Genomic DNA, 26796 nt, shown 5'->3' on the forward strand with positions numbered 1-26796 from the left:
TGGCCAGGGAGGGCACCACACACTGGAGAGGGGTGTGGGTCTGCCCACACGGCAGGGCTGGGAGAAGGGAAAGTCCCCCAGGCTCCACTGCCTCTTGGGTCCCACACACGCACACACATGCCTATGCACATGCACACACACACACAGAGCTCACTGGTGGCTCCCAGGGAGCCAAGCTGCCATTGGGTGGGTCAAGAGATCAGCTGGTGAGATTCTGGAGGAGCTCCAGGGGAGTGGGGAGGGATAGCTCAGTGGTTTGAGCATTGGCCTGCTAAACCCAGGGTGGTGAGTTCAATCCTTGAGGGGCCCATTTAGGGATTTGAGGATTTAGTTGGTGTTGGTCCTGCTTTGAGCAGGGGGTTGGACTAGATACCTCCTGAGGTCCCTTCCCACCCTGAGATTCTATGACCCTCTGCCTGGTTTCCGTGCTGGAGCTGGGGGGGCCTTCGGCCAGGAGCTGGCCTCCGGGCAGGGATCTGTCAGCTCCCTGAGGCGCTGCGGCCTTGGGGAAGGGCGGGCAGAGCTGGGGGTTCCTGGGAAGCGATGGGCTGGTGGCTGAGGAGCTGGCTGTGGTGCTGAAGGGTGGCAGCCGGGAATTGGAGCTGCCTTGGCACAGACTTGTCCCGGGCTGAGGTCTCCCTCCCCAGCTTTCCTCCTCTCCAGTCTGAACTGCCTCTCTCCCTCCCTCCCTGCGCGATCCCCCGCCTGCCTGGGGCTTTACCTGGATGGAGGGATGACAGGGCACCAGGCCTGGAGTCGGGACCGTGGCCTTGGATAATTCATAGACCTCCCTTCCTGCCCTCTTTGTGAACGGCTTTGGGATCCCCCGAAGAAAGGGATTGTGGGACTGGGTCCTGCGCCTGGCTAGCAGTGGGAGGGTCGCCCCGAATGAAGCAGCCTTCCTCCTAATCCCAGTTTGAGAGAGAACGGCTGGATGCTTGCCTTGTCTCCCAAGAAAACGGGAAGCTGTGAATACCGCAGGGGCTAAGCCACCCCCTGCCAGTGTGAGGTGAGTGTAGGACTGGGAGCCAGGGTTGTCTGGCTTCTGTCCCCAGCTCTGACACCTCTGTAGCTTTGGGCCAGCCATTTTAATTGCTTGGTGCCTCAGTTTCCCCATCGGTGAAATGGGAATGTAGCTGGTTGCTGTTTATAGCATCACCATAGAAGAGGCCTGTTGGACCCTCCTGGCCGTGCCCAGGCATCCAGTGCAGGATTGTGCCCTACACTCTAGAGTCACTCTTCCCTCCGGAGACTGTCCCACAGCCTGAGCAGTGGGATTTTAGCCACAGGTGCCAGCCCCTAGTGCGGCACTCTGCACACTGGTGTAGCTACCTCCAGAGCGGCACTAGTGCAAGGCACACGGGGCATGCGTTCATCGTGTCGACACGAGGGGTTTTCACCAGAGCAGCTACACCGCCAGCTTCAGTCCCAGCCCAGCATTGGCTGAATGTGAAGCATCAGTAATGATCTCTGCACCCAGGCAGGGAACACTCATTCCACCACAGCCCCTGCCTGGCTGTGTGTGTGGGGGGGTGTTAGGAAATAACTGTCCAACTGGACGGGCATTACACTGGGCTCCCCATAGACTGGGGCAGGGCAGAGCCAGATCTTTCCCCAGGCCCCAGTGTTCCCCTTCCCCCACCCCGAGAAGGTGGCTGCCCCTTTAAGAGTCCCCACAGCTGCTCCGGCTCCTGGCTCTCATTTGCATTTCAGTCCTAGCTCTCTTTTGTCCTGGCTTAATAGCTACCTAGCAGCCTTCCCTGCTCTGTGCAACGGGCTGATCCTGCCTCGCGCTCATGTCTCCTTAACACAGCGACAGCTGCTGCGCCATTCGCTGCCCCTCCCCCCCAGACACTAGCTGGAGTTCGCTCCCTCTGCCAGGCTCCCGCCCTGACGGGCATAATTAGTAATGCCCTGCTCAGCTCTCAAAGCACTGCTCAAATGAGGTCAGTGTCATCAAACCCATTTTGCAGGTGGGGAAATTGAGGCACAGAGGGGCTGTGACTTGCCCAGAGTCATCCAGCAGGCCAGGGTTTGACCACAGGTCTCCTAAATCCCAGCCCCATGCTCCAGCCACTAGACCACACTCCTTTAGGCCTTCAGGTCTGATGGCAGAACAAGGCCCCTCCAGGCTGGGCGTGGCTATCGGGCTGGAATTTAAAGCTCGTGTGGGCCTTTTATTTTTAGTATTGGAGGCAGCGTCAGGACTCCTGGGTTCTCTTCCTGGCCCTGCCACTGACTCGCTGTGTGAAATGAGCACCGTGATACTAGCCACCCCATTGACTAGCCACAAGCCGAACTCACGTGCCCTCTGCCATGCGGGCGGAGGAAGGCCCTGGCATTTCGCAGCTGAGTCGGGGTTTGCTCCAGTGCCCTTGGCTCAAAGTGCCCGATCCCAGCTGTTGTGCAGCATGCTCTGTTGCCTGGTTGTGAGCCTCCACCCCAGGGGTGGCTGCATTTCAGCCTCATACACCCGTCTGTAACGCGCCCTGGGATGAAAGACGCTGTGGAGACCCAAGCTACTACTCTATGTTCTGTCTGTAACTGGTTTCCGTCCCCCACTGCCTGGTCCCTGGGTGTTCGCAGGAGGCCAGGCCCAGCGGAGTCCATCACCCGCGCTCCTCGCTGGATCTCTGGGAGACGGAGCACAGGGAATTCGCACCTCCAGCTCCACCAGATTTATAGCTGGGAGTGCTTGAGCTCTGAGCATCCTCAGCCGGGTTTACTCCACCCCTGAGCCTAGGCATTTCGCCATAAACAGCACACTGTGCTTCCAGCTGTGCTGGCTCCCAGCGCTCTGCAGGGTGCAAGCCAGCCGCGCGGGAGCCTGCCAGTTTGCTGGGGCATGGACCAGATGTGCCGGCGGCCCGGAGGTTTGCAGAGGGAAGCAAACTCCGGTGTGACGGCAGGACGCCTGGCTGGGGTGGGGAAACTGCCGCCTTCTGCCATTGCGGGGACCCCTGCAAAGCTAGTGCCCAGCGGGAGAGAGGGGTCAGAGAAACAGCCCCTCCCAGCGTGCTCTCACCCGTCTCCCCGCACACCCTGGGAATGGCGCTAGCCCGCTGGAGGTGTCTGCCCCAGGCAGGGCTCCCCTGCTCCGCCCCCCACAGCAGCGCCGACGCGGGCTGGTCCCAGGCCAGGCTGGCAACCCAACCGCAAGGCCAAGGCAGGATCACCCAGGGAGCAGTGCCCAGCGTGGCAGGATCCGTACACTCTGGGTGCCGGAGGGGAGGCGGCGGCAGGGAGGCGTTAGCGTCCTTGCTGAGATGATGCTGGCCTGGTGGCTGGGAGCGCGTGCGGCTCCTGCTGCCTGGAATGATGAGCAGATTGCTCTGATCTGCAAAGCCCGACATGCCTCGGGCGGCAGGGCCTGCTCACTGCTGTCCTGGCTGGCTGGAGAAATCACACAGCGGGTTCCTCTAGCTCAGGGGTTCTCAAACGTCACTGCACCGCAGTCCCCGTCTGACAGCAGAGTTATCACGCGACCCTGGTGACGGTGGGCAGAGCTGCCCCTGGCAAGGGGAGAGGGGGCCGCAGCCCAAACCCTGCCACCTCACGTGGGGATGGAGTTGAGGCTTCATCTTCAGCCCTGGGTGCCTGCAGGTCTAATGCTGGGCCTAGCGACCCCGTTAAAATGGGGTCATGACCCACCTTGGAGTCCCGACCCAGTTTGAGAAACGCGGCTCCTCCCAGCCGAGGATTGCAGAGCGCGTGTGGCCCCCGCTAAGCCTCAGTGAGGGCAGGTCTCAGGCTCCCCTTTGGGCAGATGGGGAAACTGAGGCAGGGAGCAGCCTAGTGGCTTGTCCAAAGCTCCAGCTCATGTTGAGAGCGGAGCTGGGAACAGAACCCAGGGCCCTTGTATCCCAGTCCACTGCCCCCTCCCCCATCTCTGGCCCTTACCAGCCATCACCTCCCGGCCCCACACACGCTGCTCTGCGTGGTGCAGCCCCCACGTGCCAGAGATCTTCCACAGCAAGGCGGGTGCGTCCCAGAGGCCGTAGGCCATGGAGATCGCTTGCTCGCCTAGCACTGCACCCCGGCCCCGCGTTGGCACAAGCCCAGGGTTCTCAGCCACGGTGCATGGGGGAGCCCGGTACAGAAATGGCTGAGAAGCACTTGGGGTGCTCGGTGCACCAGGGCTTGGGCTTTGCACCCCGTGGGGCAGGGAAGAGGAACCCGTCAGAGCAGAATGCGGCTGTGGTGGGATCCAGCCGGGTGGGCCAGGCTGGCACCCTGCACACTCAGCCACCCCTGCAGAAGGAGCCTAGCTGGTGTCCCACTTTGCAGATGGCTCTGAGCCCGGAGATGGTTGCTAGGTAACTGCAGGAAAGCTCATTAACAGCTGAGACTAACTAATGAGCTGGGGAAGCAAAAAGCGGGGCGGGGGGAAGGTGTGAAGGTGAGAGAGGAGAGGGGAGACCCCGCCCGGGCGGCACTGCCGGCTTGGCCCAGTTTGCAGCCCGGCGTATGAGCCGCTCTCCCAGCTTGGCACTGTCACTCACGGGGGCGCAGGGGTAAAGAGGCTTCAGAGGCTCCGGTGATGGGCACAGCCAGACTGACTGCGTGGGGCAAGCCAGAGGCTCGGGGTGGAGTCAGGCAGGTCCCAGCCCAGGTTGGCATCGCAGAGGGCAGTAGCTTTGCTGGCAACTCAGCAGCGAGGCCAAGGGCTGGGTCACCCAGGGAGCCTGTGCTCCCCTCCCACCTGGTCATGGCATGCTCCCCTCCAGGGGTTCGCCCATCGCCGGCTGCAGAGGTGGGGGCTGGAGCCAGGAGCCAGCCCCGCCGGCAGCACTGGCTGGAAGAGCCCTGAGAAGCCCCGAGCCTGTCTCCTGCCGGGATGCCGCCAGCTGGAAGGCGGGGGCGGGGGAGCAGGCAGACAAGGTGTGAGGCACTGGCTGGCTGTTGCAGGGACCGTGTTTCTGTGACAACTTGGCACGGCGCTGTGTCAGCAGAGCCGGGCGCTGCGCCTGCTGCCACTGCTCCGCTCCTCTGCCAAGGGCCCTGGTGTCAGCTCTGGGGCCCGCTCCAGCTCCCACCGATTCGCCGGGAGCTTTCAAGGGCAGCGGGATCAGACCTGGCTCTGACCTGTGATTATATCAGCGTGGAGCTCTGGGAGCAAGGGCCCCCCAGGGATGGGGGTGTCAGGGAGCCATCCCTGAGGCTGAGTGACCAAGGTGTGGTGCTGAGGACCTGGCTTCTTGGCCCCCCTGCATCCAGCTCCAGCCAGCGCTGCACCAAGAGGCTGGAAGGGATTCAGAGAAATGCAACAAACGAGCGATAAGGGCCAAACCCATGGCGGGTGTAATTCCAGGGTTCACCAGGGCTGGCGGTGCAGCCTGGCTGCCTGACGGCGCAGCAGGAGGAGATGTTGCTCATCCCTAAGGAGGGAGAGGAAGTGACTTGATCCAGTGGGGTAAATCCGGGGAACCGGCGAGTGCCACATTCCCGCTGAATCAGGCCAGGCCCTGGCAGCCTCGCGATCCTGCATTGCCCTCAGGAGATGGTCTGGGTGGACGTATCTGCGGTGTTTCCGTCTCCACTTTCCCTGGGGCGTTTCACTGTCTGGTACAGACGCGTCCCAGACAGGCTCTCTGTGCCCATTGCGAGCCCTGCCACCCGGCCAGGCCTCCGCCCGTCACTGCCGCAGTCTAGGAGTGCGGCCTGCAGTGCCAGGGGCTCCTGGCTGAGTGGTTGCAAGGTGACAGCGGCACGGGCATTGCTGCAAAGTGCTGCGATGCTGACGCAGGCTATTCCTGTTCCTGGCCCCGGCCCCGGTCCCGGTCGCTGCTGGGTGGCCACTTTTGATTTTCACACTTGTCTGAGTGTCGATAGCCCTGTTGGCAGGAGATGCAGCACCTCGCTTGGGGGAGATTTCTATCGCCTCGTCCTGCCTCTAGCGGGCCCAGAACTTCGTACCTCCAAGGGAGTTTGTGCCTAACCCCAGCCACTTAGTGCTTGGCTTGCCCTGAAGCAGGAGGGTTAATATCCCTTGTAATCAGTCTCATTGAATTGTGAATGCTATGAACGGCCAGTCCCTGTATGGGCGCTGCTACGTTCTTGGCCTGGAAGATGTCTTGTGGCAGAGAGTTCTGTAGGACAATGGTGGGTATGCAGGCTAGCGTCTGGACAGGACAAAGCGCTGTGGTAACAGGATCAGTGACCCCCCCAGAGGGATCCAGTGAGCCACCCTGTTAGCTGGACTGGGACCCTGCTTAAAGCCGCCAAGTAACTTCTGTGGGCTCATTGTGGAAGGCGCAGCTCCCGAACTCTGCCAGGCGCGAGAGAGGTGGGCATGGCCTAGTGGGGTCTGCGGTAGGGAGCAGGGGGACCTGCTGGGAACGGCCAGGCGTGGGGGCGAAGGGGCTACCTCTGACTCTGGCTGGCCTCCTCGTGGCCAGGAAAGAGGGGCAATGGGAGACCAATTGATGCATAGGAGTCTGCCGGGGCATTTTGCAGCCACACCACCATGTGGCGCTGTCTCCTGAGAACCACCTAAGGGCAGTGTGCCGTGATCCCCTGGGGAGAATGCCCCCCAGCCCAGTGATTCCTTCCCCTAGGCCTGGGAGCTGGAAGGTGACCAGCCCATCATGGCCCCCCCAGTGCTGAGGGGTGGTACCTGTAGGCCGCATGCCTGGCCTGCAGCTGGGCCTGCGGATTGGTGCCATGAGTGGGGTTCCGGATCGCGGCTCTGGTGCCCATCTCTCTGCTAGACATCGATACCTCGGTGGGGCTCGGAGCTCAGAGCTGGTGCCCAGGGCCCACCTCCTCAGTGGGGACCAGTTTCTCTTCTTTGCCTGGGGCCAGGTCCCCATCCCCTTATCCAGACCATGTCCTCGGCCCCAGGCCCAGCCTGGTCCAGCCCCTGTGCGTCTCTTGGCTCCGGTTCGGACACGGCAGCAGGGACCATGCGTCTGTGCAGTCAGCTGGCTGCTGTTTGGCATCCTCGGGCTGCTGACGCCTGCATGCTGCGCTCTTGGGCACGGATCATGGACGGGCACAGGTCAGGGACGGGCACCTCTGTGCCAGGGTGAAGGGAGAATCCCAGCCCCCTGGGCAGAGCGGGCAGGGGCGCGAGGCTCCCTCGTCACAGATAATCACTCCTGCAGGGTTGCTTCGCCCCAGATCTGTCTGGCTTTTATTAATATTTTACCGCAGTGCAAGTGCCGCTGACGCAGCCCGAGCCAGAGAGCTGGTTTATTCCTGGCTGGGCTGTGAGCACGACCCTCCAGCATTTCCAGAGAGCGAGGGGGAAATCACACGGCCCCAGCACTAGGGGGCAGCCGGCCTGCACCTCCCCTATTCAGGGGCTGATGTGACCCCCAGTGAATGGGCTGTAGCCCCTCTAGGGCTTGTGGCAGGAGGAACTGGCGGGGCAGGTCTGGCCAGGCCCACTCCCACCTTGCCCAGAACACCCCAGTGCCAGTGCACTTCCCCAGGGTCTGATGCCAGCCCTGCGGGGATTGGAGCCAGAGGGCAACCGTGCTCCGGGTGCCAAGTGTTGGTAAGGAATCCATGAGCACAGCCATACGGAGACAGCCCCCGCCGCTGTCCACCCCCCGACACACACACAACGTGTGGCCATCTGCTCCGACAGCACAGGCCTCTGCCACAGCAGCTAGAGGAGAATCTTCCTCAGCTGCTGCGAGTGGTGAGGTTGTTATCCTCTTTGCGGAGCGGCCTCTAGGGGGCGACAAACTACCCCCCGTCTCTTGCACACACAGACACTTGAGCAGCCCGGCTGCTATCGCAGTCACAGATGCCAAGGGGCACAAGAGGGGGCAAACCCCAGCTTGGTCATCCCTCGGCCAGCGAGCTAGCAGAGGGCAGTCGGTCTGAGCAGCAGGCAATGGCTTGTTGGGGGTAGGGGGTGTCTTTGAACAGCTGCTGGAGGGGGACGTTGGGTGCCTGGGGTAGGTCTGAGACAGGCACCAGGCCGGGGTGTGCGCTGCCTCCCCCGCTGTGCTGAGGGGCAACAGAGGGACAGCAAGGGGGTGCCCCGGGCTCGGTGAGGGGGCAGAGCTCTGAGGCGAGGCTGGGTGTGGGTGCAGGACGACCGGCGTGGACGCAGGGTGTCTGGGAGCCTGGGTAGCTGTGTGCAGATGCCTGCGCCCGGGGGCGGGGTGCCCTGCCGTGGCCACGGGGGAGAGCCGGGGCCGGATGTGCCTGTGCGCGGCTGGAGGCTGATGCATCCAGCTCTAGATGTGTCGGTGGCCGGAGTGGGGGCTGGCCCGGGTGGTTCTCCGTGGGTTCTTGTACTGCTCCCCTCGCCGTGTGGTCCAGGTTCATGGCTGCCGTGCCGTCACGTTCCTCCTCCTCCCCCGAGGCCCTGGAGCCAGCTCCCCGGCCAAGCGCGCCCCTGGGTGCAGCCGGATCCCTGAAGCCGCAGCTCGCCCCAGGGAGGCTGCTGGGAGCTGCCTCTCCTCGCTCCGCCGCCTGGGCTATAAATAGTGCCGCCCAGCTGCCCTCTCCCCGCAGCGCCGAAGAAACGGCCCCTTTGTTTTCCAGCCAGCTCCCCCCGTCCCAGCGAGTAGCCATGTGAGCCGCCCGGGGCGATGGCCTGCGTGGCACCAGCTCATGACTTCCCCCTGCTCCCCGGAGGGGCTGCCAGGCCAGGGGGGGGCAGGAAGCCGTGCCGCTCCCAAGATGGGGCGGGGAGGAATGCGGCACTAACAACGCAGGGAGATTTGGGGGTGGAGCCCGATATCCAGGAGACACCTGTGATGGGGGGAGGGGCTGGCACTGCCTAGGGGAAGGCCGGGGGCATCCCGCAGGGGCCAGTGTCACTTAGCCCTTTCCTGCCCCTGCCAAGCCGCTGCCACCGTGGGCCGTTCCCCGGGGCTGTGCCCCGCGCTCTGGCTCTCAGATCAAAGGCGTGGGGCAGGAGCCCTTCCCCCGCAGTTCCCAGCCCCTCGTCAGATCCCAGCCAGCCGGCAGGGGCCTTGGCACAGCTGTTGGTTCCTGGGCTCGGTTCCCGCTCTGAAAGGACACACGCGACCTGCGGGTCACGCCGGGGTCGAGGGTCATTCTCCGGGTGGCAGCACGTGGGCTCACAAAAGCGACAGCTGTCGGGCCGGCTTGCACGGCGGGGTGGGGGGGAGGTGAGGCCTGGCCCCAGGGAACGTGCTCAGAGACCGATGAGGGAACCCAAGCCCGAGAACAACCACCCCCCTCCCCACCAGCCCCTCACTAGGTGGTCAGAACGGTCCCTTCTCGGACCCAAGTGGAGAGCGAGGGCGCGTGGTCCGCTCGGCAGAGTAACCGGGGCCTTTCGGGGTTAGCTTGTTGCCTTGGCTGCCCCACCTAAACAAGGCCTCGGCCGTCCTCCCGGGTGCTTTATCTGGCCCCGAGTGCCTCACGCGGTTTGGAGGGGCCCGTGCATACTGCCGTCCCGGGGCGTGATCACACCAGAGCTAGCCAGCGCGAGGAACGAGCACTGAGGAACTGCCCGGCGCTCCAGGCAGGCTCGTACGCGCTGCTGAAACCTCACGGCCCCGCTCCCCGCAGGAGCTAGCCAGGCCCGGCTACGTGAGCTGCCGTCACACCCTGCCAGCCCCTGGAGGCTCACGTCCCGCCCCGAGTCTGGTCAGAGCTCCCTGCGGCTGCTCCCCGGGCGAGGGGGTCAAAGCAGCGGCCTGGCCGGCCGGCCCATTGCTGCAGCTGGGGTTGCGAAACGCGAGGGTGCTCGTGGCTAGTTCGTACTGTCAGCCGGTGCACGCGGAGCTCTCTGGCAGTGCTGGACACGGACGCCCTCGCTCGCACATGGGACGTGCTCTAGGACTGCTGGGCCTCCGTCCGCTCCCTGGCGGTCAGCGGTGCTCTGCCAGCTCAGTAAAGATGCACTCGCCCCGTGTGCTTTGGGGAGAGCTGGACTCCACGGACTCAGCTCGGTGTGGGCCACCCCTGGTTCTCGAAGGCGAGCCTGGGGCCTAGCTGTGCATGGGGTGGAAGGGCTGCAGGAGGGAGCTCGGGGGGGTGGGTCTCAGAGGCCAGGCTCCAGCCCGATCCCGGCCGTCTACACTGCTAGTGTTAGTCCCGGGAGCCTGAGTCAATTGGGCTGTGCTCGGAGACTCGGTGCCGCGGGTTTTTCTTTGCAATGGAGATGCCCCCCCCCCCCCGCCATGTCCCTGAGCCCATCTGTGCCAACTCCCCCGTGCCTGCCTAGCCTGTACTGCACCGTGCCCTCCCTTCCACATCCCTCCTGTGTGCCCCAGTCCCATCGCCATGTCCCTCTGTGTCCTGGCAGTCCGCTGCCTCCTCTCCATGCTCCCCTGTGCTTCCCTCCGCCGGAGTCCGCTGGGAGCTGTATGGTGCTGGGACGGTACCAGGTCTTCCTTGTGCCGGGGTGCAGGGGCCAGGCTCACGTGCCTCCTCTCATGCCCCCGCTCTGAGGGGTGGGGACGTTTGCTGGGGCTGACGTATTTGTCATGCCAGCCCCAGCAAACACACTAAAGTGCATTTCTTTGCAGGCAGGCCAATAAAACCGGCCAGCCCAGGCCAGCCTCCTGCTCCAACGCGTTTTTCTCAAAACATCCCAGAGAAATTCTACCGTTACACAAGCAGCAGCATGTGAGAGGTCAGGGGGTTCTGATTCTTCCAGCGGAAATGAAGGGTGGAGTTCCCAGTGGATCTCCTCATGCCAGGCTGGGTTGTCCGTCATTACGGCCTGGCCGCACTGCACTGTGACGGCTCTATCCATGGTAGAGGCACAGCGACAGAGCTGTGAAAGGCTGTAAATAGCTTGATTTTTGCAGTAATTATTGGGACATCAGACACAGATAAAGTCATAATCTGTTTCCCCTGGGGATTTTGGAATCGTAAGATCTTTGTACAGTAGAACCAGGCTTGGGAGGGTTCGATTTTTATCAGTAGGTGTTGATTTCACCGTAAAACACACGAGCCGACGTCCAAAATCTTTCCATCAGTAATAATAGGCAAAGAAAGAAAAATCTGCTTGGGAACTGAGTAGGGTTTGATTTACGGGTATTTACTTGGTGTATTTTGGCATGCGATGTTGACAGGTTGTGTTTTAATGGTTGTAGAGCTTTAACTTTTTGAATCTCAGCACCTCCAGTCATTAACTAATTATTGTCTAGACCAGGGTCGGCAGCCTTTCAGCCGTGGTGGGCCGAGTCTTCATTTAATCACGCTAATGTAAGGTTTCGCATGCTAGTCATACATGTTAACGTTTTTAGAAGGTCTCTTTCTCTAAGTCTATAATATAGAACTAAACTATTGTTGTATGTAAAGTAAATAAGGTTTTAAAAATGTTTAAGAAGCTTCATTTAAAATTAAATTAAAATGCAGACCTGGTGGCCAGGACCCGGGCAGTGTGAGTGCCACTGAAAATCAGCTCGCGTGCTGCTTGCCTGATCCTCCCTCGCAATTTCCCACAGCTGTGAACATTTAAATCAATGCAACCAAATGCTTAAAATCAAACATCAATATTATCCTTCTAAATTATAAAAAATCAAATTCTGCCGAGCCTAATTCTAACCCTATCAACCAGCTCATTGGCAGGATTTCAGCCAGGCTTGGAATAATATTGTCTATTGAAGGTCTTTGCTTTCCCAAGGGGATTTCCACTGGGGGAAAGGTCTGTCCCCTTCCCTACCTGTGTGTTGTCTCAGACACAGCCTTACCTCTCGGCATTCCTGCATCTGTCATCTATTGTTTGTCCTTTGCTGGATTGTAGCCACGCAGCCAGCTCCTTGCTTATTGCAGATTACAAAGCATAGGGCCTCATCCTGAGCTGGTATAAGTCCACCACTGAAATTGATGGAGCTACACCCGTTTATACCAGCTGTGGACCAGGACCCCAAAATTCTGAGCTGGATTTTGAGCACTGGGAAGTTTCAGGGAGCTCAGGGGCAGGATTTTGGTTAGAAGGGGCCACGTTCAAACTGCCCCCATGTGTGCGTCTGGCCCTTTAACGCCGTTGGCGCAGATTCCAACAGCAGCGATGGGAGATGGGATCAAAGCGCTGACCTGTCCCCTTGGAGTGACTTGCTGCGGAGGGAGGAGGAGGTGTGTGTTCTGGGACCCCATTCAATTCCCTAGGCAATTCCCTAGCCCCAGGGACTGATGTTTGACAGGGGAGAACTGCAGACACCAGTTCCTCCCCACCGCGCTTTTAAGAGCAGGAGCAACAGAGAGACCTGGGTTCATTTCCCAGCTCCAACCCCCCACCCCAGCTTGGGGGGAAGGGATAGCTCAGTGGTTTGAGCATTGGCCTGCTAAACCCAGGGTTGGGAGTTCAATCCTTGAGGGGGCCATTTAGGGCAAAAATCTGTCTGGGGATTGGTCCTGCTTTGAGCAGGGGGTGGGACTAGATACCTCCTGAGGTCCCTTCCAACCCTGAGATTCTATGATTCTCTGGGCCAGTCAGCCTAGATCCTCCAGTGCAGGGATGGCCAACCTGAGCCAGAGAAGGAGCCAGAATTTATCAATGTACATTGCCAAAGAGCCACAGTAATACATCAGCACCCCCTGCCCACCAGCAGCCCCACCTCCCGATCAGCTGTTTTGTGGCTTGCAGGGGGGGAGGGGGCATGAAGGGGTGGGGCCAGGGGCTGAGCAGTGAGCACCCCCTGGCACACTGGAAAGTTGGCACCTGCAGCTCCAGCCCCGGAGTCGGCGCCTATACAAGGAGCCACATATTAACCTCTGGAGCCACAGGTTGGCCACCCCTGCTCAAGTGAAATCAGTGGCAGTTAGGAGGCCTCTGCTTCTCCAGGTCAGGTGGGAGCTGGTGGCACAAGATTAGGCATCAAGACTCTTGAATTCTGCACTCAGCTGGGCCCCAGGCTTGCTGTGTGACCTTGGGCAAAGCCTGACAGACCTTCCCCAGCTCTCCCTGCTATTGTGAGAGAGGTCCAAGCACTGCACTGGGAGCCAGCAGAGCCTATCACTAGCACTGCGTCACTGAATCCTTCCATGCCTGTTTCCCTTGCAAGCACATGCGAGGTAAGCCAAGGCAGGAAGCGCCTTATGGCCTGTCTCCACGGCGCAGCAAAGCCGAGCCTGTTCATGCGAATGAGGTACCTTTCCGAGGGGCGACGCAGGGCAGTCAGCCCGCACATCAGAGCACTTCAGAGCCTGCTGAGGCACCTTGCCAGCGCCGTGTGGACAAGCCCTGAGAATGACTCAGGATTCGTTAGCAGTGCCGATCAGCGGGAACATGGTTAACCATGGCAGGCTATAAATGGGAGCGGGACAATTAGCTCCCCAATTAACACCCACCGTGTGAAGCTCACACATCCTGGTTGTGTCAGTCTGGCAGGTGCCACATGTGGCAGGCTGGGGTGTCAAACAGACAGGCTGCTGGCTTCGCTCCCTGCTAAAATAACAGCGGCACAGGCCTGAGCCCGCCCTGCCCTGGCAAACGGGAGCACGGCAGCCATGGCCTGGCCGAAGCTGGATTTTAGGTGCAGCTCCTCAAAGGTATTTAGGCTCCTAACTCCCATTGGAATCAGCAGAGCTGAGCCTTAGCCACGGCTGTCGCCGCACTCGTGCACAGGTTTGACACCAGTGCAGTGCGGCTGGCATGAGTGTCCTCGCACGCACACACACCCTTGTGCTCCTGGGCACGAGAATCACCCCTGCCGACCTGTGAGCCTTGCTGCCGGGTGCTGAGCCCTGCTGACCCACTCTCTCTCCCCCCTCCAGGACGAAGCGCGAGCTGCAGGTGCGCGTGTCGGACTGTATCCAGCTGAGCCTGCGCGGGAGGAAGAGGCTGGTTGCCGTGGAGATGCGCCACGAGCTGGCCTTCCCCGACTTCGGCAAGAGCCGGGACGGCTTTGTGCTCTACTGTCCCAGGAGATGAGCCAGGGCCGCCCGGCGGGTCCCGGCTGGACAGCAGGGGGAGGGTCTGCTTGGCTGCGAACCCAGACCTGCCGTTCCCCGTGGGGAGGAGCTGGGACGCAGGACGCCGGGCCCTGCTCAGCATCGGGCCCTCCCTTCCTTTGGTTTTTCGCTAGGGTTTTGTAACCTTGCATTGAGTGAGTTCATCACTGTGGCCGGAGCCTGGAGCCCGCCAGCCCCCCACCCCCCCGCCTGCGGGCCCCGCTTCAGGCACACCACCGGGGTGGGAAGGGCGACGGCCTGCAGGGCCCAGGCAGCTCGAACCCCGCGGCCGTGGGACACCCCCAAATATGCACGAACCACCGTCGGGCTCGTACCAGACACACACCCTGGAATGAGGGACACGCAGACACAGAGCCCACAGAGCCTCCGGGAGCAGCTCTGCAAGGAGCACCCCAGAGACGTGCCCCGAGTCACCGTCCGGACTGCAGCGGAAGGGCTTCCTGAAGCTCTGGGAAGGGAGCACGGGCAGCCCCAAGGTGGGGAGAGACAGTCACCCAGGACGGACCCCCCTCCCCCCTGCATCACCCAGGCAGCCCTTGTCTCCCAGTTCCAGCCTGTAGTGCTGCTGGGGTTGAATTGATCCGTAACCGCTCCACTGAAGCTGCCACCGTGGGCGGCCAATCAGCACCTACAGCAGTGATGTTCACAGGGGGGATGGGGCCGAGCCCCCCACAGCTGCTAGAGGCTCTCCCCTTGCATCGCATGGAGCCAGTCCCAGGGCTCCTCTCATCGGTGCTCCTCAGGGCTGCTGGCTTGGGGATCATGCCCTCACCCTCTCTCCTCCGTGGGTTCCCCTGGCTCTGTGGCCCCCTGGTTCCCAGATCACCCACTTCTCCTTTAGCAGCTCTTCTGCCCTCTCTGTTGGCGGCTGCCCCGGCTCGCTCCTCTTCGCTGACGCCCTGTGCCGAAGTGGGAATGCTCTTAATGTTTTCTCTGAATACTGTGTGGGTGCCTCAGTTTCCCCTATGCCTTTCTTAGGTACCTAGGTGTGGGGATCAGGGTGTGTGATTGTTGCAGAGCCCAAAAGAGCCCCTGTGATACTGTCTGGACAGAGAATGACCAGCACTCTGTCTCCTGGCAACTAATGGCCTCTACAAAGGTGCCAACTGAAGATGTTGGAGAACAGAGAGATCCGGTGACCTCCTGGCCTGGGAAAGGGACAAAGGCAGAGCAGGGGCTGGGGAGTTTCAGTTTGGAGCTGGCTGGGAAAATGGAGGGGAGGCCAGGAGGTCTGTCTGGCCTCCCCTGGCCCCCCAAGATGGACCTGTTGTCTGTACCTGCAAGACCTGTCTTGGACTGTGTTCCTGTCGTCTAAATAAACCTGTTTTACTGGCTGGCTGAGAGTCACAGTGAATCGCAGGAAGCCGGGGGTGCAGGGCCTGGTCTCCCCCACACTCCGTGACACCCCCCACCCCCAAATCTTTCACCACCTGCCTGCTTCCACCTCCCCAAGGTTTCCCCGGCCAGCCCCTGTGCTGAGTTCATTGTCTCCCTGCCCAGTCCTCCTCTCACGGCTGCCCCAGCCTGCTCTTCTCAGGATTCCTCGCTCCCTGGCCTCCTCTCCTCCAGCTCTTCCTAGTCCTGGCCTTCCTCTCCGAATCCCTCCAATCCCCACGCCCCCTCTGCAGCCCAGCCGCTGCTCCCCGGTCACCTCCTATCTCCACTGCCACGAGCTGCTCCTCTCCCCCCGTCACACCCATCCCGTCCATCCAGCATGCAGGAGCCAAGATCTCCCCCTTCCCCCCGCATTGGCCACCTCCCCCCGTCCCCCACTCCTACTCCCATTCAGTCTGCTTCTTTTTACCCTCTCCTTTCACTGCTCCCATCAGCCCCTTCTCCCACCCCTGGCTTCACACCTTCGGCCACTCTCAGAGCAGCCGTCAGCCCTGCATGCACCAAGCACCTGCTCCTTCCACTCCCTCCTTGTCCTGGGGATAGAACAGAATGTCCCTTCCCCACTCAGAGAGAGGACTCTTATAGCCCAGCCCTTCCCAGCATGCATTGCTGCCAGGCCTACAATTCCTATCAGTTTGGGGAACTACACCTCCCAGAATTCTCTTGTTCTGGGCTGGGTCCTTTGCCTCCCTTAAAGGGCCAGCAACACATCTCAACCCCCACTTTTCCCATGAGGGTCCTGTGCTGATCTCCTGATGGCTACACCCCCTTCCCCTCCCTCCCCTGCGCACCCCTTCTCATGTTTGAAGGTTTGCCCCAAGGGTTGTATTTGACTGGATAGGATTGTAAACGCCTCTGAGCACTGACCTTTCTTACAGCCCCAGGCATGCTCTAGAAATAATAAGGCCAGTACAGATAACGGGCCCCACACGCCTTCCGGGGCTCTTCGTAGTAAGGAAATGCCAATGATGCTGCACAACTTGTGAATAAAAAGAGCTGTGTTTTCCTGGGTGCGGCCGGTGTCAGCTTTCCTGGATCGGTGCCACGCTCCAGAGGGTCCTAGTGGAAGCCAGGCAGGGGTTGGTTATTGATTGAGTCCCACAAAAATAGGGACCCATCCATAGGCACCCCATCTGGTCCTGGTCAGACCCCACGGCCCACGCCCTGGGGTAATAGGAAGGGTATGGCAGAGCCAGAAGTACCCCTGGGGCCATTGCAATGAGCAGCATCTGGCTCGGGGGGCTGAATGATCCATTATGTGAACTGATACCTGCTGAGGGTCACACATCTACCTGCTTTGAGCTTTCTAATAGCACAAAACCAAGCACCTCTGCCCCGCCCCCCAGCCTCGTGCTGATGCGCGTTTGGGGCGCGGCCCCTTGTAGCTGCAGAATGCTCCGGGAGAGGGGCACCCCGTTCCCGAGGCCCAGGGAGGATGGTTCGAACACAGCTCCCCCGTCAGTTTCAGGTGGGCTGTGCCTGAGATGGTGTGATTGTTATTATTTCTTGCTGTAGTTACAGGCCGGGCTGTGGGGTCCTGGGTTGAGATGGGTGCCAGCTGAGCAGCAGCACCCAGGGGAGCCCTGCAGCCTTCTCCCCTTGCACTGTGACCCCAGCAGCTCTCAGCCTCCCTGGGGTGGAGCTGGGTCAGTGTTTGGATGGGAGGCCTCCAAGAAACGCCTCGTTGCCTCAAGATGTCGTGTGGGCCGTGCGGTGGGTGGTGCGCTTTCCCCAGTCAGAAGTGAGCCAACAGCCCAGCATAACACTAGGGGGCGCTGTGCGGCGGGGGGGCCTGTATCAGGGAGATGTTGGCCAGTCGTGGTTATTATTTATATTAACGTAGCACCTCGAAGTCCCTGTCATGGTCCAGGCCCCCAGCTACTTACTAAAAATCCCACAGTGCTTTTGAAGTGTTGGGTTCCCTGGGCCAATTCTGACTTGGGGGATCCCCTCTGCCTCCTGGCAATCCCCTCGCAGAGCCCCTGGGATATGGGGTTCATCTTCACTTCCCATCCCAAACTGCTGTGCTGTATTGCTGTGCTCCGTCGGCCAGCTGCTGCGTTCTGCCCCAGAGGTGGCTGCATTTCAGTGGTGGGTGGTAATCCCTGCTCATTTCTTCCTTCATGGGGGAGCGGAGGGGCTTCTCCTGTGCTGCTGACGTACTCTGAGAGACCCTCAGATGCGGCACCCGAGTGGGCAAAGTGAGATCAATAACAATGCAAAGCGGGCGAAGGGACTCCAGCCACCATGCACTACAAGCCCCAGCCCCTTTCTGCCCAGGGCCACTTCATGGTCGCCCTGGGGCCTGGCTGGTGGAGCACAGGGCCACAGGGAGTCATTCTAGGGGCGCTTGCTGTGTCTTCTCGCCTAGAATTGGGCACCTGGCAAAGGGTTAAGCAGAGGGAGTTTGAGATCTAGGCACCAGCTGGTACAAGTAACATTTCCCAAGCAAACCCAGGCAAGAGGCTTTTAATAGCATGCTGTTCCCAGCCACCCCCAGTCTGCAGCGCGCTGCACGGGCCTGGAATGGCCAGGCACACTCAGCTGCCAGTGAAAGTCACAGCTTCACGCATCTGGAGGCACATCGGGAGCAGCACTTCGCTGCCAGCGACGCTGCGGTCACCCAGCCTCTCTCCCTGCCCAGGATGGATGGGCCAGGCACCATCACCATCCATGGAGACGCCCCGCTCCCCAGCAGCCAACGTGCCGCCATCCTCAGGGTCTGCGCCGCTGCCTGGAGTGGGGACTGGGTGTTTCCCGCAGAGGCATGGGGCCCAGATGCTGTGGCGCTAGCTTGCTGCTGTAACGATGCTGCCTCAGCTGGGACACGACTAAGGATCAATTCAGGACAAATTGCTCAGAGCAGGGCAGTTACAGCCCAAGGCTGGGGTCCTTTGCACACCGAACCAGCCAAACAGAGGACTTTGGTTTCACCCCACTGGCTAACCATAAGTCAGACAAGCAATTCCCTCAGACACTCCAGTTTCCCAGTATCACCACCAGTGCCACTCGTTATGGGGATGAATGGCTATGAAAACCAACACCCCAGTAAAAGAAAAAAGGTTCTCCCAATCCCAAAGGACCAAGCCCCAGACCCAGGTCAATATACGAATCAGATCTTACCCACAACTCACACTGTTGCCAGTCCTTTAGAATCTAAAATCTAAAGGTTTATTCATAAAAAGAAAGAAATATAGATGAGAGCTAAAATTGGTTAAATGGAATCAATTACATACAGTGATGGCAAAGTTCTTGGTTCAGTCTTGTAGCAGTGATAGAATAAACTGCAGGTTCAAATCAAGTCTCAGGAACATCCCCAGCTGGGATGGGTCATCAGTCCTTTGTGCAGAGCTTCAGTTTGTAGCAAAGTTCCTCCAGAGGTAAGAAACAGGACTGAAGACAAAATGGAGGGGTTTCTAGGGCCTTTCATATCCTCTGCCATGTGGAAGGACCCCCCCCCCCCTTTGTTCTTTCTGTGGAAAATCACAGCAGCAAAGTGGAGTTTGGCATCACATGGACAAGCCACATGTCCATGCATGACTCAGTTCTTTACAGGTAGAGCAGCCATTGCTCACATGCTACCTTGAATGTTCCCAGGAATCATATGTGGATTGGAGTCTCCCAAGGTCCATTGTCAGTTAAGTGTTTCTTGATTGGGCACTTAATCTGAAGAGTCTCTTCACAATAAGCTGGCCAAATGCTTCACTGGTGCTACTTAGAATCAAACACATTGAGCTACAAGTACATAGCCAATATTCATAACTTCAAATACAAAAATGATACATGCATACAGACAACATAATTATAACCAGCAAATTACAGCCTTTCCATAGACACCTCACTTGACCTTCTTTGTACAAGAGTTGGTGCAACTATAGGACCTTGGTTGCAACAATGCTCTATTCGGTCACAGTTCCTGCCAGTAACGTCACAGCTGCGCCCAGGACAGTGCTGAGCAGCCAGTGGGCATTAGACCCTGGGACCAGCTGCCCAACTCTTCAAGCCACAGCTGCTTGTTCCTCCTCTCCTGAGCCAACCTGCACACACCCCAGAGCTAGCAGGAAGACAGGGAGCCACCAGGGGGGCTGCCCAGGCTGCTGCTGGGGCAGGTGGCCCCTGCTGGAGACTGAGCGTGGCCACCACCAGCCAGAGCAGAGCCTGTGTGTTTCCCTGGCCTTTGGGATGGTTTCCGAAAGGAGACTTTGTTCTAACATGTGGTACTAAGCCCCTGGCCACGTAGGACGCTGCCATTGCCATTTTGCTGCCCCCAGCTCCTTCTGCTCCCAAAGCACAGGCCCCTGCCACTTGAGCAAAAGGAGAATCTCCCTTAGCAGTATGAGGCCTATGACACACAGTGGAGCAATTCTGATACCACCCAGCAGAGGGCAGTGGCGCACACGCACCCCCTCACTAGCCAGTTCCTTGTACTGTTCTATGTATAGGAGGGAACGCTGGGGGTGGGGGGCGCTGAGGTTAGAATTGCAGGGGGGGGCGGTGCTGCGAGTTGGATTGAAGAGCAGGGGCTGGCCCAGGTCTGGCACAGCAAGGGGGAGCTGTGGGTCAGGAACAAGCGGCACTGGCAGAGTTGGCGATGGAAACTCACCCAGCAGCTGCCTGGCTCCAGCTAGTGGTGCCAAACCTTTCCCTCCAAAAGCCTCCCCCCACATACCCACACCCCAGACATGGCTGCTACAGTACCTTTTCCTAGCCAAGTGACAGCCATGGGAACGCCCTGTCTGTCTCTCAGGGAAACAAAGGGTTAAACAAAGCCTCCAGGACACCGTGGCCATCCCTGGGCTGGGATTCGGAGGCTGGGAGGCCGTTACCAGCTGCTGCCTTTCTCGCTGCAGCGCATTTGGTGGGTCCCGGTCCAATTCCTGAGCCACCGGGGGGTCCCACCACCAGGCCTGGCATCACTGGGGGGTGAGGGGTGTTTCCAGCCCGTGGGGCGGGCTTGGGAGAAGCTGAGGAGCAGCTGGGGGTCTGCCACCCATGCTGGACCCATCCTGCGGCTAACCAGCCTTGGCCTCCAGGAGCATGACCCCAGTGTGTGTGCCCAGGCCCTGAGTGTGTTCTCCTCCCCCAGCCGTGGCACAAGGCGAGTGAGTGCAGGGGACCAGCCCAGAGGCAGGGCCATGTGGCTTGACTCCCGGTTCCCTCCCCGGCCCTCTGGAGACTCCCCCCTTGCCCCCGGCCAAGGGGCCATGCGCCGTATGCACACGGGAAGGAGCTCGTGTCTGACGCACCAGCCGGAGCGCCCTGGCTCCTCACCCAGCTCTCCAGCTGGGCCAAGGGGAGCGACACAGCAGGCTCGGGTCGTGCGACTGCCCCAACTGCCAGCCCCTAGTCTGGGTGCCTCACGGCCCAGCTCCCTGCCACCTCTGCCCCGGGAGGACATGGTCCCTGGGATCCGAGCAGCTAAAGATGGAGAAGCTGAGTGGATGCCCCCGAATGCGTCGCTGAAGGGCCGGTGCAGGGCTGCTCCCTACTGTGCGCGTGCCGGTGTCTTGTCTCGTCAATGGCTGGAAATCGCCAATGCCCCAGGCTACAGCCAGGCCGTGTCTGCAGTGCAGGAAGGAGGTAGAGGTAGAGGGAGGTGTGTGTGTGTGTGTGTGTGTGTGTGTGTGTGTGTGTGTGTGTGTGTGTGTGTGTGTGTGTGTGTGTGTGTGAGAGAGAGCCCCAGGGCCAGCTGAGAGCAGCAGGGACCCTACCCTCCGGAAGCCCAGTGGCCTGATGGTGACCTGTCATCGCACAGAGCCACAGCCCGGAGCACAACACCTGCTAAAGCAAGAGGAGCCCTGGAACGTGCCGGGAGTCCCGGTGATTTACGCCCATGGTGGGATGAAGGGAAAGCCGGGGCTCGCGCGGCTGGTTGTGGCACAGTGCGCTCTCAGAGAAGTGCTACAACGGCGACAGTCAGATGCCGGCCTCCAGCCTCTCTTCACCTTCGCCCGGCCCTATTGCAGAGCAGAGCAATTGGCCTCAGGACTCCTGGGTTCCATTCCCAGCTCCTTGGGCAAGTCGCTGGTTCCCTCCCCTAGCAAAGGGGGAACGCTAACAGCTCCGCCCCCAGGTCGATGCCAGGGGCGTTACCGTTGGCGATGTGCTTTGAGATCCCTCTGTGGCGGGGGCTGTGTCCCTGCAAAGTGCTGCTGTTCCCTTCCCTGGCCAGGGCTTTGGGGCAGTCCCGCGGGTGCAGGGCCGGGTCCTGAACAATCCATCCCAGGGGTTGAATTTTTCACCCCAGCTACGAGGGCTCCCAAGCTGAGATTCTGGGCCCCGATTCTGCACTCGGGGCTGGACTCCCTGGCACGTTCTGCCGCTGCAGAATAAGGGAAACTCTGAGCCTTGCCAAGGAGTCGGGGCCATATTTAGCGGGTAATTCCCGGCCCAGCCTTGGACACAGAAATCCCCCTCGGGCAGGGCCCCATCTCCTGGAGCAGTTTGTGGCTGGCGTCGCACCACTAGCAAAGCAGGAGGCCAGAGGTCTGGCTGTTCCGTGGTCGACCGGCTTATGAGGAATGTCCTTCACCAGCCACTGGGCACTGGCTGCTGCGTGAGCTCCAGTGGGGAACACGCAGGATGGGGCCTGATGGGTTGGAAAGGCAGTGGAGATCCTGGCTGGGGAAGCCTGGCAGCGCCTGCGCTGAAGAGGCTGCTGATGGGTGTCATCGTGGCCACGGTGGAAATGGATAGCTCTGGTTTAGCGCCGCTAGCCACCCCCTCCCGAAAGCTGTGCAAATCCTGCTCCTACCAAGAGACATTCCCTCTAGGCAGGCAGCTCAAAGCCGAGCCGGCAGCGTCCAACCAGGGCTGCCGTGATGGGGCCGTAGCCTACATGAAAGGCGCTGGGCCTAGCCGGCTTCCAGTGGCCACTCCAGAACCCCAGTTGGCAGCACTGTGCCCACAAGACTGGCACCCCAGTTTGAAAGGGGGGTTTTCTAAGCATCGCGCACTCACCCATGGCTAGCGATTGGCCGCGAGGCTCCCACATGTGGATGCCGGGCATGAAGCGCTGTGGGTCTAGCTACCCTGCAGTCGGAGCTGTGACCGCAGCACGGTGGGACGTACCCGCTGGAGCACGGCTAACGAGAGCCCGTGCAGATAGCCCGGCTCTGTGCTGCTGCGGCTTCACTGGGATTTTTAGCTGCGTGGGCTGGGCAAAGTGAGCGCTGGTCTGCAAACCCATGTGACAATCACACCTCGGCTAGCTGCGTAGCCCCCCCCCCGCGCCCACATGACGGCTGCAGACCTGGCCGCAGTTTAGAGGCCTTAGTCGGAAGCAGTGAGAGATTTCATAGATGTATATTTTTAAAAATCAGCCATTGGCTCTGCCTGATCCCCGCTCTGCTAAACATCTGTGGGGCTCTGCTGCCGGGGCTGTGCTGTGAAGGGCAGGCAGGAGAGGCAGGTGCAGAACTTCAGCCTCGAAGGCATGTTCCAAAGATGCCTCGGTATGTAAAACACAGACCAACTCACCACAGCTGGGTCTGTGTGACGGAGCCAGTCGTGCCCTTGAGCTGTCACTGTACAGTCGTGCCCTGGCTCTGTGTCACTGTGCCTTGCTCTCCGATGCCCAGGTAGATGGCCCAGCAGCAGGTGGTGAGACTGACATGGAAACTGCACCTGGCCACTTTAACTCGAAGCTATTGGGCCCAAAATAGTGATGTTTTTTCTTCCTCAAAGAGAGGTGTTGGTTTCCTTACAAAGAGCTACGGATTTGTGAGTGTTATTGGCTGCAGAGAAGGGAGAAGGTTTAAACCCTGCCCTGTAGTGCAGGAGACCCAGATACGGACTGGGTGTCACAGACCAGGGGATGGGTGGTCAGGCCTAGTGGTCAAAGCTGTGACCAGAACAGCGCCGAAGCTCAGTGCTAGAGTCAGAGCCACGGGGCAAAGCCAGAGTCAGGAACCAAGCAGGGGGTGAGGCTGGGATCGAGGCAGCGCAGGAATGGTCGCAGCAGTGGGCCTAAGCGTGGGGCAGCCGCTGGCCTAGTGCTGTGTCTGGGCTCCAGGGCAGGCCTGGCGCCGCCTCTGAGCCACGTGGGTGACTTAGTTACCGAGGGCGTTTGGCTGAGGCCGTGACGTCAGCCTCAGGGGAAGGCCGGGCTCGAGTCATGCCGGAACGCCGGGGGAGCCGGAGCAGTGTGCTGCCACTTCTGCGGGTCCAGGGCTGGGCGTCTCCTTTCCCTCCACAGCTGCACCGTGTCCTCCAAGCAGCCAGGGCTGGGCCCAGGCAGGGGGCTCGGCAGTGGGTCAGCACAGCGGGAGCCGGGGACACTGCAGCTGGGACGGGGCGGGGAGGTCGGCACCGGGTCGGCGCAGCGGGAGCCGGGGACACTGCAGCTGGGACGGGGCGGGGAGGTCGGCACCGGGTCGGCGCAGCGGGAGCCGGGGACACTGCAGCTGGGACGGGGCGGGGAGGTCGGCACCGGGTCGGCGCAGCGGGAGCCGGGGACACTGCAGCTGGGACGGGGCGGGGAGGTCGGCGCCGGGTCGGCGCAGCGGGAGCCGGGGACACTGCAGCTGGGACGGGGCGGGGAGGTCGGCGCCGGGTCGGCGCAGCGGGAGCCGGGGACACTGCAGCTGGGACGGGGCGGGGAGGTCGGCGCCGGGTCGGCGCAGCGGGAGCCGGGGACACTGCAGCTGGGACCGGGAGGGGAGGTCGGCGCCGGGTCGGCGCAGCGGGAGCCGGGGACACTGCAGCTGGGACGGGACGGCGAGGTCGGCGCTGGGTCCGCGCAGCGGGAGCCGGGGACACTGCAGCTGGGACGGGACGGGGAGGTCGGCACCGGATCGGCGCAGCGGGAGCCGGGGACACTGCAGCTGGGACGGGGCGGGGAGGTCGGCGCACTGGGAGCCGGGGACACTGCAGGTGGAGCCAGTCAATGTTGGGAATGGGCAGCAGGACTGCCCGGGCAGCAGAGCCCCCATGGACAGCAGGAATAGGGCACAGTTAAGGAGGAGGTGGGGACGAGATGGGCTCTGTAGCGAGTCACCCCCTGCTCCCCTGGGCCTCCCCCAGCATCCCTCTACTCCACTTTCCCCCCCGGGTTCCCCTGCTCCCCTCTAATCTCTCCCGGGGCCTCCCTCTGCCTGTCTCTTCAGAGGTGCCAGTGCTGTGGAGATGAGGCGGACGCCGCAGTTACCGAGGAGCTGTGGGCTGGGGGATGCGTTTAGACCCAAGCCTCAAAGGCATTTAGGCGCCTGTCCCCCTGTCCCTCTTGGAGTCTCTGGGCCTCCAAGACTGCGTCCCGCCCGCCGCGCCCAGCAGAGCACCTGCCACCGGGCGCCGTGCACGGAGAGGGCAGGCAGGCCCTGGGCCGGGAGCCAAGCTCTTAGCAGTTGCTTTTGCAGTACCTTGTTGTCACATCCAGCAGCACTCACCAGCCGGCTGGGCCCTGCTGACAAAGGCAGGGCTGCTACCCAGCGGGCCTAACACCCGGGGCCTCGCCCCAGGGAAAGCACAGGGCAGACCACGAGGTGAACTTGCCATGGTCACCCCAGGCGGGGGAGGGCATCCTCCTCCCCCAGCTACTCGCAGTGAATACACGGCCAGGGAGAGCTGTCGGGCCCGCTGCTGTCCTGGCCCTTCCGTTCCTCAGCTGCCGCTCTCTGGTTCGCTCCCGCTTGCCTGTCTCTCCGTGTGGCTTCTGCGTTTCCTCCCTGCTGCACCTCCCAGCTCCCACCTCTGCGGGGTCTGTGCCCATTCCCTCCTCTGAACTGATCAGCCATTGACCAGTTATTGTGGCCCCTGGATTGACCCTCCTGTGAGGTTACTGGGGTGCTGAGGCGCTCACATAGGGTGACCAGATGTCCCGTTTTTATAGGGACAGTCCCATTTTTTGGGACTTTCACCTATATAGGCGCCTATTACCCCCCACCCCCGTCCCGATTTTTCACAGTTGCTGTCTGGTCACCCTAAGCTCACATGTCTGAGTCCCTGTTCAGATCTGGCTGCGGGTTCAGGCAGTCATCACTGCCTCCAGTTACTGTGACCCCTGGGTTACGTTACAGACAGACGCTGGAAACGTCCCTTTTTTCAAATGAAAGCTCAGCCTGTGGCAAGCTGGATGCGCCTCTCAGGCCACAATAAGATATGAAATGAGTCAGCTCTGCCCGTGAGCCCCCTGTTTGAAACCCCTAAGCTAGGGCATAAGCCAACCACACACTGATGGCAGATAGAAAGGAAATTTCCCCTATGGGCAGGTTGTTCCCGTACTGGCCGTAGCAGAGCTCCTTGCACCTTCTTCTGGACTAGACGGATGGCTGGTCTGATCTGGTGTGGCAACCATAAGAACATAAGAATGGCCCTACTGGATCAGACCAAGGGTCCATCCAGCCCAGTGTCCTGTCTGCCGACAGTGGCCAATGCCAGGTGCCCTGGAGGGAATGAACAGACCAGATCATCAAGTGATGCATCCCCTGTTGCTCATTCCCAGCTTCTGGCAAACAGAGGCTAGGGACACCGTCCCTGCCCATCCTGGCTAATAGCCATTGATGGACCCATCCTCCATGAACTTATCTAGTTCTGTTTTGAACCTTGTTATGGTCTTGGCTTCACAACATCCTCTGGCAAGGAGTTCCACAGGTTGACTCTGCGCTGTGTGAAGAAATACTTCCTTTTCTTTTAAACCAACAATGAAACTGACCAGAAACTGAAATTGACCGACTTTGATTCACTGAGCTCAAGCTCCACAGACAACAAACGCTTTAAATAGCGAAGTGTTCTAATGGATTTGATTTTAATTGCTGCCCTTTTAATAGCCTGGGGTGATGCTAGCAACATGGAGAAGGAGCTATTGGCAACTGTGTTTATCTGGACAATGCCCCAGTGATGAGAACGACCTTCCTCAGCTTATTCTTCCAAAGAGCGAACCGGTGCGTGGCTGTGATGCTCGCTATTTTTACAGGGATGACTTCCTAGAATTCTCCCTTTAAAACCCGCACAGTGGCGTCATTCAGCAGTGACAGGTGGCAGTGGGAGGCGAACCTGACAAACACGTCAACAGATGATGGGAAGACGAGCGGGATCAGTTAACAGCCCCGAGTCAAATGAGGACAGTCTCAGAGACAAGCTGCAGCAGGAGAGATGGGTTCAAACCTCGGGAACGCGTCATAGGGTAAAATCTGCCTGAAGGCCAGGGGAGCTCCCTGGAAATCACATATGGTGGTCGGTTTGACCCTGAGCATGTGTCAGAAGCTGGGAATGGGCGACAGGGGATGGATCTCTTGATGATTCCATGTTCTGTTCACTCCCTCCGGGGCACCTGGCATTGGCCACTGTCGGCAGACAGGATACTGGGCTAGATGGACCTTTGGCCTGACCCTGTATGGCCATTATTATGTCACGAGTACAGCCCTGCAGCTGCGCCTGCTCAGTCCGGCAGATGGCTTTACGAGCCAGCGAGGCTGCCTGAGAACTGAGTTCAGCAATCCAGTTCTTAAGCCCAGGAGCAGCAGTAGCTTGCTGGGGACCAGGTCATGAGGCCTAGTGATCAGAGTCCGAGTGCCAGAGTCAAGGGGCAGGACAGAGTCG

The 26796-nt window shown here is 60.3% G+C and overlaps 1 protein-coding gene across 1 annotated transcript in view; it reads left to right on the forward strand.

The window, feature by feature from the left end:
• MYO1G (myosin IG) overlaps window positions 1-15043 on the forward strand; it is a 59229-nt gene extending 44186 nt beyond the window's left edge. Inside the window, exon 22 of the mRNA XM_045007856.1 lies at window positions 13666-15043. Within this exon, the coding sequence (XP_044863791.1) occupies window positions 13666-13822 (157 nt within the window). The 3' untranslated portion in view covers window positions 13823-15043. The remainder of the gene's footprint in view (window positions 1-13665) is intronic.
• Window positions 15044-26796: the final 11753 nt, after the last annotated feature.

Source organism: Mauremys mutica, chromosome 2 (assembly GCF_020497125.1).
Source record: "Mauremys mutica isolate MM-2020 ecotype Southern chromosome 2, ASM2049712v1, whole genome shotgun sequence".
In the NCBI taxonomy this organism is placed as follows: Eukaryota; Metazoa; Chordata; order Testudines; family Geoemydidae; genus Mauremys; species Mauremys mutica.